Genomic DNA, 13,321 nt, shown 5'->3' on the forward strand with positions numbered 1-13,321 from the left:
TGGAAGACACAAGTAGCAGAGCCTACGCTACAAACTGAAGTATAATTGTTCTATAATGCACATGACGTATATCTTCTTCAATGGATTATATTAGACATTGTAATGTGCTGAAATAATACAGTGGAAAAATGGTAATAAATCTCTCTTGTTAGCCATTGCTTACATTTTATTCTTGTTTGCATTAAGACATAAACCTAATCTGAGATGGAGCAAGTCTGCTGTTCGTCATACTATATGAAACTATGTAAAAGAATGAATAATGTGATAGTTTACAAACAAAAAACAAGACATAACTTTGCAAGTGCCAGTGCATAAAAGTTCAGATGTTCTTTGGCAGCAGAAATGCTGAAGTCCACCAGTGTCAACCAGTCCTCAAAGTCCTGGTTATCGCTGAAATGAATTGGAGTGGATAAAATTACGCTGGGCATTTGCCTGTGGTGTGGTTAGCGAGACACTTTGTTCAGTATCCTACTGCAGTCTGCTGATGAACTGTTTCTGTAGACTTTAATAGGCATGCTTTTAAATGCTTGTATAAGTGATTGAGCAGTCTTTTCCAGCAGTTTGGTGTACACAAGCAGTGGTGCAGATATCCCATGTTAAAATGAATAAACTCACAATGTAAACCCTGACAACCACATAGTAAATGCTTCTAAATATTTGTCAAAACTTCTGGAAAATGCATCTGATGCCCAGTGGTTGAACGGTCGAATGTGGTTAACCATGCAGTTGAAAAATGCCTAAACCTAGCTTAAGTTGTCTAATTCTATATACTGTTTGTGCACAGCACAGGCTTACCGTGGGGTCCTGATGTACATCCAAGTAAAGCTTCAAAGTTCTCTTCTCAAAAAAGCAGACAGCCCTCCATGATTGGAGTATCCTGCAGACCTGGAATAGACTTTGCAAGGATTAAAAACATTTGCAAAGTATTAGCAAACGATTTTAAAAAATCTATTCCAGGTTTGCTGGATCCCCCACATTCGTCCATGATAGACTATTCCCTCCGGTTTTGGAGAGCTTTAATAAATCAGGCCTATTGTGATGCTTAATGAATGTGTGAAGCTCTTTTTTTTTCTTCTTTTTTTTGTGGTGCAGCCATCCCATTTTTATAAATGTGTCTCTAAATATAGCAAACCTCTGCAAAGAAATGTTGACATTTTTTACAATTAGGTCCATAAATATTTGCTTTCATCTGTCCAATGAATGTTTTTCCAGAACAGTTTTTTAGATGTTTTTCCAGAACAGGCTTTTTTAGATGTTTTTGAGCAAAGTCCAATCTAGCCTTTCTATTCTTGAGGTTTATGAGTGGCTTGCAACTTTCTCATGCAGTTTTCTCTTTAAGATAGACTTGGATATTGATACACCTACTTCCCAGAGAGTGTTGTTCACTTGGTTGGCTGTTGTGAAGGGGTTTCTCTTCACCATGAAAATGATTCTGCGATCATCCACCTCGGTTGTCTTCCGTGGACATCCAGGTCTTTTGGCGTCGCAGAGTTCACCAGTGCTTTGTTTCTTTCTCATGATGTACCAAACTGTAGATTTTGCCACTCCTAATATTGTAGCAATTTCTCGGGTGGGTTTTTCCTGTTTTTGCAGCTTAAGGATGACTTGTTTCACCTGCATGGAGCGCTCCTTTGACCGCATGTTGTCTGTTTACAGCAAAATCTTCCACATACAAGCACCCTCCCTAAATCAACTCCAGGCCTTTTATCTGCTTAATTGATAATTATATAACCAAAGAATTGCCCACAGCAGCCCATGAAATAGCCTTTGAGTCAATTGTCCAGTTACTTTTGAGCCCCTGAAATGAAGTGATTGTGTAAAAAAAGGCTTTAGTTCCTCACATTTTTATGCTATCTTTTTGTTCAACCCACTAAATAAAAGCCGAAAGTCTGCAGTTCAACTGCATCTGAGTTGTTTCATTTAAAATTGTGTTAATGTACAGAACCAAAATTTGAAAAGGTGCCCAAATATTTATGGACCTAACTGTATGTAGAAAACTGAAATGATTTCTATTATTTTCTGAATGATAAAAAAAGTCAGAAAGCCAAAAAAAACACAAACCAGCCAAAAACCACTAAGAACAGCTTTCATCTGTGCATTAGTGGTGTGCTGGTGACAGAATAAGTGGAAATATCCAGAGTTTAGTGTTGGTGAACAGTACAGCTCTTCTGTTCTTTAGGGGCTCAACCAATGGGGACATTCGAGGAAGTAACTTTGTATTGTAAAACTATTCTGAGCATTTCCTATTATTCTCTGGAATTACAATGTACCAGTTCTGCACAGTATTCAATCCCTACAATTTATGTGTGTATAGATATTGAACTATATATAAAGTGCAGTAGAGCAGCTAGACAGGCTAATAAACAAACATAATCCTAATAAAAAGCAATTTCAGTAAATGCAGCAAATCAGTGCTATGAGAAAGCCAATTCAGTTTACCCTAAACTGCCTTTCTGGCTATTTGGCCACCCTTCTATAAACGATCAGTAGTGTGTTTCTGAATGTCTGTGCTGTATAGCTCTGCATATGTCTATTCTTTCAGCATCACAAATCCCATGAAGTAGATGTCACCCTAAATTGTTTTGCTGACATCCCCTTGATATTGGGATGAATGCCTGGTCTTGTATCCTATGTAAAAAAAAGTTTGCATACAAGTGGATATACACAATCACCTTGAGCAGGATTTAATCATTTCAATCTGGTCTTTAATTTTTTTTTTTTTTTATTGTGCATACAATAAGTGATTTTTACTTCCACTTCCAAGGCGTTCATGAGTATAAAATAGGGGGGAGGAACAGTAATACAGTATGAAATGAAAACACATTGTAAAACACATTTACATTGTTCACTTGTATAAGTTCACTTCTTACTACATTTACCCATGTCCACATACCAATTACATGAAAGTACATCCCCCATCACTTGTTAATACCTTTCTAATACATACATCTATCTCTTTTAGATTTTGCTACATTGGCCCAACAGCAGCCTTTACATGCAACTTATCAACATTTGCGGCCTCTCTATGCAATTTGCTGCACTGGCGTCCATTTTACCCAAGTAAAAAAATTCAAGCTGCAGTACTTTGCCTTCAAATCCCTCCACAGTTCTTGTACCACTTACCTTTCTGACCAGATAGAAAAATACCCCCCATCTGCTCTCTTTGCTCGTCCAATGACCTACTTATGACTTTTTCTCACAGAACCACTTCACATGCATACCTAAAAGACTTTTCTAGAGCTGCTCCGACTCTGGAATGGTTTCCTCATTCTATTCAGCTTGCTCCTACTTTCTGCTCATTTAAAAGAGCACTTAAAATCTTTTCAAACTTGCCCATGCGTCTTCTTCTGTCTCTTAAACTCTGACTACTCACTCACCATTCCATATCTCCTCTCCTGTTGTGTAATACTTCCCCCTCCTCGTAGATTGTAAGCTTTTTTGGGCAGAGTTCTCTCCTCCTCCTATGTCACTGTGTCTGTCTTTTGTTGCTACCCCTATTTAATGTAAAGCGCTGCCTAATATGTTGGTGCTTTATAAATGCAGTTTAAAAAATATATAATAGTTTGCACAGAAAGAATAAACATGTAACCTACCTTGAACTAGCCAATTGCTATGCAAATTGCCTATAAATATGCAACACAAATGGTTGAAATATCATATTTTGATCTGCAAACATAATTTTTTCATTCCTGCATACACCAGAACACACACAATAATGCTTGCAGTTGCCATGTAAATTAATGTGCCCTCAAAAATGTGCCCTCAAAAAAACTTCTATTTCTATGTACATTTCCACTGATCATAAAATGGAGTTAAAAATAAAAATAATGAGGTCTGCAGGGGGTTTCTCCTAACACAGAAGCACAATGTTGTATGTAGGAATGGGTCCTACTAAAACAACAGATTTCCTTATATTCATATATGTTACCAATGCTGGAAAATGTAGTAAAATATATGACAACAAATTGTGTGACAAAAAGCCCCAAGGGATCTGAAAGCGAATCACACACCAGCTGTAATCATTATGGTGGGAGAATGTACTAAACAAACACTTCCCAATCCTGTCTGCAAGAATAACAAACAATGTCATACAAGGGCTGTTTGACAAGTAGTGAGCCTAACATATAAATAATAAAAATATTTGTGAAAACTCTGTAAATTATTAAAATATAAAGCCTTAGATGAAATTTGACCAAAAAGTATAGGTATATCTATTATATATTTTGTTTTAAACAAATTTAAAAATTGTATGTTGGTGATTTTTTTAGATGCGAGAAAATCGAGCACAGGGCGGTCATCAAACATCAAGAGAAGTAACGAGTGTCACAGCAACACAATTTAGTCACTCTTTGTGAGCACCCACAAATCATGAATGGTTGGTGGGTCTAAAGGGCTTCCCACATTTCCTAGGATTCCCACAATTACAATACTATGTTATATATCAAGGGTTGGGTCTCCATCTTCTTCATAATATGCTTATGTCACTAACTTATAAATCCAATTCCATATGCCTAGTATATCAGTAAAAACACATGACATGCTTCCCTTCTAGAAAGCATGCTTCCAAGTACAAGAATAGTGGAACAAGTGCATGCCCCTATGTGATTGTTCATTAGGCATAAGAAAGGATGGAGAATGCTGGATCAACAGCAGCATATGTAATATTTTAATCTAATCTTTTTGACATACTTTTTTTTGATTTTCTTCAGCTTTGGATCACCAGTACAACCCTAAGGTTAAAGACAAAAAGTCATTCATACTATTCCTCTTGACGTACCATCTAATAGTAGCTGTGAATAAAGATTGTTGTATGCTTTTAGTGTTCATTTCACATGCCACAGCTCTCTTGCAATTCCTAGATAGCGGCTGTAAACGCTTTTTTTTACTTTTATTTCCTTCATCCCTCCTTCCATGGGGTTCTCCCTCTTTTTTCTCCTCGTGCTGGAATTTATTTTTGCTTTTGGACTGACCTCAGTCGGTATATAAAAAAAATACAGTTCCAACTAACCTGGAACAGGAACATTATTGCATTGTTTTTATTAGAAACATTGTTCTAGTGACCTTTCTATCTGTCCTTTTGGCCACTGTCATCAATGGACAGTAAGGAGAAATCTTTAATTTTAGGACACAGACAGCAATAAAAACTTTCTACTTCTTCCCAACTTTATAAAAAAAAAAAAACCTTTACAAACACTGCTTTGGCAATATAGCAAATCAGGGCCCTACTGCATTGCATGCTGTCGGTCACCTAATTCTATGAGCTTTCTAACAAAATGTAGGTACAAATTAATGGCCTTTATAGAAGTGTTACTATGCTGTCCAATCACAGGCTGAGGAGATCCTAGGCCAGGCTATATTGCCCAAATGTTGATTTGTCCTCAAATAGGTATCGGATGTGCAGGACCTGATATAATACATACACATACTGAATCTTTATATGAGTAATACACACACACATTTCTTCTGTGTATCTCATATTTAGCTTTTTGCCTGGGGTTCATCTTCAAATTGGATTGTTACTTTGCTCTTATATTTTGTCTGAAGTAACCTGTAGCCTTGCAGTTGCTTACATAACGTCTCCAACATGTTGCTTATGGGAATTAGCACATGTGAAAAGTTAGAGGGCTCTTTTATTACAAAGCATGCACAACTAGAACAATTTAGGAGCGAGTATTCAGACTCTTGCATATGCCCAACTGTCACTGTGAAACTCTGGCTTGAACAACATATTAATTTAGCAACAGTAACATGCCAAAAACATCAATTTGTAATTTATGTGTTGATAAACAAATGAAACCATAAGGAGAGACAAGATTAATTACACACCAGGGACCGTTTCATTACTTGCCTATATTCCACTCCCTCTGTCCATGGCATCCACACCAGAACAGTCTGATTCCTTGTATTTCATGGTAAGTAAACTGACAATAAAAAAGAAGGTTTTGTGATCTACCCCTGCAGCTAAAGATACAAAAAATATATGCTGCCAATTTCAAGTTCCTATCCACACAAAAGCTGGAAAATTGTAAAAAATTGTAAGAAGAATAAAAAGGAGTGAGAAACATATAAAAATGTTATCAGTAAAGGCCAACTCCAGGCATGCCAGATCATCTCCCCAAAGGAGTCGCTATACATCCTAAACAGAATGTCAAATGTATTGGACTTGCTTGTTTTTGAGTAAATTATAATAGAAGGTAAAGCCCAGCTGAAATTTCAATTTAAATAAGATGAATACATTCCCTTGTGAATCAAAACTAAAAGTTATACAGTTCATTTTCTTTCTAAAGCAACCACAGTCTGTAGAAAAGCCTAATTCATGTCACCAGCTGCAGTGGGACCCTTGTTCTGAGGAAGCAATGAAGAGGTCCAATGCACTTCATACCAAGTCAGGCTTTTAGCACAGAAATGAGCAAAGTTCATCCTCTCTACTACTTGGAAAGCTCTAAGTCCGACTTAGACAGGAGAGATCGCTGCTTTCTCTCCGCATGCTGGCAAGGAGAAGAATATTCTACGAAGACTGTGGCCGATATGAAAGCAGAACTGCCCTTACAACATAAAGCAATATGATTTGAACTCATGCTGGCACTGACATTGGGACTTCAACCTTCTTCATGGTTATGCCAGGTCGAATAAGCACCTGGTTCATTCATCAGGGGATAGGCAGAAATGAGCTCAGTGCAGGGGAGGCAGGTAAGAATCCTTTATTGCAGAACAGACATAGTATGTATACTAGACTAGACATATGCATAGTATAATGTAACTTTAAGCTTAAAGCTTTAGGCATAGCAGATTTTCAACTAAAACAAGCACAATCAATTGTCTGAGGTGAAAATCTGACATGTACATCGGTCACAGCGTCTTTTCCTAATCCGTCATGGTGGATTGGTTAACGTCCTATTGTGAAACAACCAATGCCACTCGTTCAACCTCCCCCTCCCCATCTTCATTGAACAGAATCGTGCTGTGTATACAGCATTTGTTTGCTTATCTCTCACTGGAAATGACCTCAAAAGATAGTTTCCAGCAACAATCATCTAAGGTTTGTATGGGGCCTATGACTTTATTGTAGTTGGTCCACAACAGAGCACTGAACTGAATGCATTTCTGGTAGATCAAATAGTAATTTCTGTATCTGCAGGGTCTTTAAAGAGATAATTCATTTGAAATGCACATGTATTGCAAAGATACACTGCACATGTATTCACTGTTGATATTGATTTGGCCCTGACATATACAATAAACAGTCTTTCTCTTGAGTTAGCCTCAATGCACTGTTAAGATGAGTATAGAAAGAAGCTTGGTATCAGGGGATCTGCACAGGAGATCTGCAAAGGAGATATTCAGGGTGTTTGGAAGATTAGTTCATAAGGTATAAGTCTTTGATGACAAACTCCAATGAATTGCAACAGGGTAGTATGAGGGGTCTTCACGCCCAAAGTATTAAGCACAAAGGTCAACAACGCAGCATGCATGGGACATGTGTGAAGAATATGGACAATGGCTATTTGGTGCTATAAGGATGCTAGAGGTGGCCTAAAACCCTGCATCTGGGTACCATGCACCAAGTACTTTTGATTCATTATATGAAAATTGTGCTATCAACAACATACAATAGCTGACAGACAAAAGCCTACACAGCTAGAATAACCTAAAAAGACACCAGAATGAACAAGCCTTGATTTCATATTAAAGTATACACAAATAAAAGAAACAAATGGTCAAAACGCACTGGAGTCATTCTGCACCACATCATTTTCCATTTTGCTGTCTATACAAGTCTCTGTCTTACAGTTATTCTTGTATTAACAGCACAACATTCTTATTTATTTCTTTCCATACTTTACTCAAGCAAAACATCTGTCAGTACTCTACATTCCCTGGCTGAATCCTCTTTAATCAACACAAACCCGAGTGTTACAAAGCAAGTCAGGCTCCCCGTGTAATGGCAATGAAGTGATGATTCAATTACTCCCACTATGGCAATAAATCAACATATCTGAAGAAGTTTTACAAACTGGATTACATTTAAATTATCTGTCCAAGCAGCAGAACTGACAATGACAGAGACAAGTGCAGGGTGTTCTCCTTCGGATTATACCAGATGCTGTACAGTCTCCTAAAATGGACTATTTTTGCTTTTACTCAGCACTGACAGACATCATACTATGCCGTCTGTAAGAATCGCATACAACAGCACAGCCGAGTCATTAAAAAGAAGACATTTTTATGCAGTACATATACCAATATACTGAAATGAACACTATTTATTAAAAAAAATAAATAATATATATATATATATATATATATATATATATATATATATTGCATTCAAATGTTCCTATTCTTTTCCCAGACCAAGCTGTCTGAAAGGTAAACTAATTTAGCTATTTCGACAAATCTTAAAAGTGATATGAGTGTTTTTTTGTATGATTTGCAATTTATTTATATAGATTATGGCAGCCATATTTGTTTATTACACATCCATTTTTTGCTTTTTTTTTATGCAGTCCTAATCAATATTTGTACTTATGCTTCTAGAATGCATACCGTTATCTATCAGTCTGCCAACAATCTGTTTTGTAACACATAAAATCCACAACATCACTATGAGCTAGCTTGAGTTTCTGTTTTAAAACTCTTTATGTTTAATGTAATATTAAAATATGTAAGTACAAACTTGTATTAGGAACTTTGCACTGGAAAATTACCTCAAAATATGTGCTTGTTGAAAATCTAAACATTCAAAACATTACAAAATACATTTAGCACATATGACATTTTTAAACTATGGTAGGTTTAGTTTTTTACTAAATTCCCACTATCTGTAGTCCGCCACAAATGCATATTAAACCCCAAACAGATGACAATACCCACACTGGCTGGTGAAAAGGGTGTAAAAGGGTCAGAGTAGCTGGCAGGGTCAGAGGATCTTCAATCACATTACATGCATTGATCCTGAGTAAGGCAGGTGTTACGACAACACAAAAGGAAGAATTCGGGAAGCAGAACTGATGCTTGGTGAAGTGGATTGATGGTGCTGGAACCTTTTTGGGCTTTTTTTCCACATTTTTTTTCTATAGTGATTATAGTCCAATCGTAGAGCAGTGTTGCATGTTGACAAAAAACATAAAAAAGAATGGGAAGGAGGTCAATAAACTTTATAGGAAATAGGCATAGACAGCTTTAAGTACTGCTTAAATTTCTTTGGTCCTACTAAATAGATTATCAGAAAAGCTCAATAATATCGTTTAATTGTGTGGGTGACAACGTTTCCTGCAGAAAAGGCATCCAGACTCCAAAAAACCATTGGGGATGTGTGTCAAGATGTTGAGTAGCTTCAGTTTTATCAATCACCATAAGAGAATGTAATAATTGTATGAGATGTGACGGAACTGTAGATTCCAGCCAATGCTTCATAATGGGTCTCCTTCTTATTTTATGTACGTTCAGTAACATTTTATATTTACAGCCCAATAAAGATCTACTTTCTCTCCACAATCAAAATTCTATTAACATCATAACCCTGTTGCCTCCCGTTCTCCTTGTTTAGATCACTCACCTACCTGCAAGTACCTGATTTACCTCCCGCCCTATTCCTTCACTGTTTTCTCCACCCATTCACCATTCAGGGTCAGTAATGCAGACCTGGCCCCCTAAATTTCTCCTTTAACAAAATTCTGTCTTTTTCCAGCCTCCCTTCCATGGTGACTTCTTTCATTTAAGTACAGCCCATGAGCACAACTGAGTACTGTCTAAACCACTGATGGATGCTGCTCAAACCCTCTGTCGCTAAAACTAAACACAATTCATCTTCTGCATCTTCCAGAACTCAAATAATATCTATATATATTATTTTAAACTCGCACCTTAGGTAGGTAAATATAGTAGTTTCATCCACACCTACAAGATTTTCTGTTCAATGCAGAATCCATACACTTATTTTATTTGGAGATATTAGTATACTCACAGAATAATTTTTTTTGAGTCATCATTTTTTTTTAGAATCTAGTATTTTATGTTTATGGTACACATTTTTATTACACATTTTATTTATAATTAGATATGAATAATCCATTATTTTTTTGCCACGTAGGTAATCCTTTTCCTTATTTAAAAAAAAAAAATATATTATGCTTTGGAAGAAGCTGGTGCAGGGTCGGGGATTAGTCACATGAGCTCCATACTGTACAGCATTAAATGCTCATTGGGTGTTGTGCCCCCCCCAAAACATGATGTCATGACTCTAGTAAGGGTCAACCTCAGTGAACTTTGCTTATGATGAAGAGGAGGTAGGGGAGGGACATCTGCCTTTCCTCCATTGTAGCCAGCAGACGAGTCCCTGCCTAGAAGAGTGGAAGAAGGAGCACTAGTGGGCATAATATATCGACCCACATACACACCGACTGTGATGGAGTATAGGGGGATACACTGCGATGCTTCTCTCTGTATTTGGAATAATCTGGATATTTTTCTCTCTCTCTTGCAGGATGTGAACGTAGAACTGTAATTACTGGTTAATTTTTGGGGAACACATATTATCAGATTTTCATACAGTAACATAGCTATCTATAGACCTGCTTTCAGATCTACAAATAATTAAAATCTGTATTTATATATATTTGTGCAACTTGTTCTCTAAAAATAACCAAAAACATGCATGCTGATTTTCTGTGTTCAAAAGATATAGGTATGGAAAGATTATTATTATTATTTTTTTTTATGCATGCTTACTTTTGTTAGTATTGTTTTTTTTTTTTTTTATTCATTAATTTGATGTCACATTTTAGCCCTGGTAAAGGGTTTGGAAAAAACAGACAAACTCCCCCGTAAAATAAAGTTTATTTTTGTTGTCATCGTCATAATATTGGATTAGGTTTGCATTCGGACTTAAATAAAGTGGAACATCCTCATGGCAGAATATACACCAACATCCAAAGTAAGGCAAACTAGTAGTATAGGACACATTTAATATCTCATGACTAATCTTCGTATATCAATAAAACTGCACTGTGTTACCTAAGTATACAACTAATTACAATGAGCTCAGACGTATAGTTCTGCCCTTCCATGCTTATAAAACTGCTCAGAAGTATAAAGAAATTAAAGGAGACACTCAAAAGGGAAAAGGAAAATAAATCCATTATCCAGTATAGATAATGCATACATTACCAACAGAGTGAAATCACACATTGTTCAAACAAATGTATTCTATTTCTTACAAAAGCACAGATATCACTGCAAGAAAATGCAACTTCTACAAGTGTATTTAGGTTATTGAATAATAAAGTATAATACGATACAAAAAAATAATTATGCCAACTGTCTGCAAAATGTTAGGCCTATTCACATCTGACCTGGAGCAAGTTAATGGCACATTTACTTTCAAATTGATTTAATTTGCTTTTGAGTTGCTAATTCAATCTGCTCATGCCTTGTTTAGGTGGTGCTTTGAGCACTGGGAGCTGGAAGTATTACAAAAGGTGAAAGAACACAGGTAGAACTTTCCTAGTGTCAGGATGCAAAGTCACAGATAACAAGCCAACTAAGGAGAGGGAAGCAATGCAGGAAGCTTTCTAAATATAATTTGTAAAAAAACTGAGGTACAATTCAACTGATATGTGATATTTATCTGGATTTACACAACACCACAAGATAAACTATGCTGAAATATTTAAATAATCTTACTGTTGATTGACAATAATGGCTCCACATGACTGGCAGTAAAATGTGTGTTGTCCCTCACATTTCAGCATTTCCTTGACAGTTGGAGTATTTTCTGTAAAACAGGTAATATAACAATGGATGAACAGTATATCAATGATATAAACAAGTTGCAAATTTTAGTTAAAAGCTACAAGAAGCATATGAAGTGATAGAACACAGGTGATCATTTTTTATACTTGAAAAACAAGAAAACAGGATAAGAACAAGATCGGGAAAAAGAATGGGATCATGAAAAAGCCTTCTAGTGAACTGATGGCACTCATTGTCATGGGATTTTTGGGTACAGTAACATCACAAATGTCTTCACAGTAACAATGGAATCTAAATCATCTTTAGCCTTCAAGGAGAATTGTGGCTTAGCAATGGCTCTGACATTGCCATCATCCTTAGTCAATGTATTCTGTCAATGACTTCACAAATGCACTACTTTTTTAAATCTGCACACATTTACTAGGTCAGGGACAGTAAAAACAAGGCAAGATTTTTTTAAGTCAGCATATTGTTTAAATATCACCAGTCTCTGCTGAATATAGAAGTGCCTGCACAAGAACATAGTAAATTCTTACTTGTCCCCCCGATTACACTACCCAGCTTCATTCTCTTAAATAACTACCTCTGTCTGAAAACTTTTCTGGACAAAAAGCAAAGCAATAGTAGAAAGCAAACAATGGTGGTGCAGGCAGGGGGACCAGTAAGTATTTCAAGTGCATATCTGGGCAAAGTACACACACATACATATATATAGTACATCTCTGCAATACATGATAAATTCCTTGCTTTAGTGTCTTTAGATACACATGAAACACGTGGACCTGTCAGACATCCAGTGAGCTCTTTAATTCTTGTTTAAATTCTTGCCTATAACTCAGTGCCACTGCTACACTAAATTAAAATCACAAGCAATATTGTCAGCCCTGTTCAGGCCAAACCGACAGTACTGTGTGGGATAACAGTGCAGCAGAGGCATCAGCTGAGTATAGGACGTGAGGGGATCACTGAATTCCTGGACGTTCCAACAAGTATTTTTCTGTATTTGTTAAAGCACAGTACAGTACAGGTCTACAGGGATGGGTCCAAGACAGAAGATATGTTTCCCATTTATATAGAGTATGGGCTCTTTAAAAAAAAGAAAAAAAAGAAAGGGCATACGGTGCTCAACCCAGAAATTTTTTTAAGCCAGGCGGGAAGAAATTGTAGGTGGGTGGCAGCCCCTGTATTGTGACCCAACTCTTTAATAACCACCCAAAAACAGCCGGGTGGGTGCTGAAAGGTGCCGAGCGGTGCACCCAGCTAAAAGGGCCTGGGGAGAACCCTGGCGTATTCTGGGAAGGAGGCCACAATTCCCTCTCCTTTTCAATATGACTATTTACCTGCCATGGCACAAGTCAGGATCACCTGGCATATTTTGCAATAAGTCTCCCTCTTCTTGGTATATACCCCTGTGCTCTCACATTTTGTTTATTTATGCTGAAGAAAGCTGTGTTACTTTGGAGCAATACTTGTTCCAAAATATTCTGTGCGCTCGCTGCAAGTGCTAATCCCCCAATATTACTAATATATATATAAGTCTCCCTCTTCTTGGTATATACCCCTGTGC

At 36.9% G+C, this 13,321-nt stretch overlaps 1 protein-coding gene across 1 annotated transcript in view; it reads right to left on the reverse strand.

Annotated features, from left to right (window-relative positions):
- The window catches only part of UBE3D (ubiquitin protein ligase E3D), an 80,942-nt gene that overhangs the window by 51,662 nt on the left and 15,959 nt on the right, over positions 1-13,321 (reverse strand). Inside the window, exon 3 of the mRNA XM_072408571.1 lies at positions 11,686-11,776. Coding sequence (XP_072264672.1) covers positions 11,686-11,776 — 91 coding nt within the window. The remainder of the gene's footprint in view (positions 1-11,685; positions 11,777-13,321) is intronic.

The sequence above is a fragment of the Pyxicephalus adspersus genome, chromosome 4 (assembly GCF_032062135.1).
Source record: "Pyxicephalus adspersus chromosome 4, UCB_Pads_2.0, whole genome shotgun sequence".
Taxonomy (NCBI): Eukaryota; Metazoa; Chordata; class Amphibia; order Anura; family Pyxicephalidae; genus Pyxicephalus; species Pyxicephalus adspersus.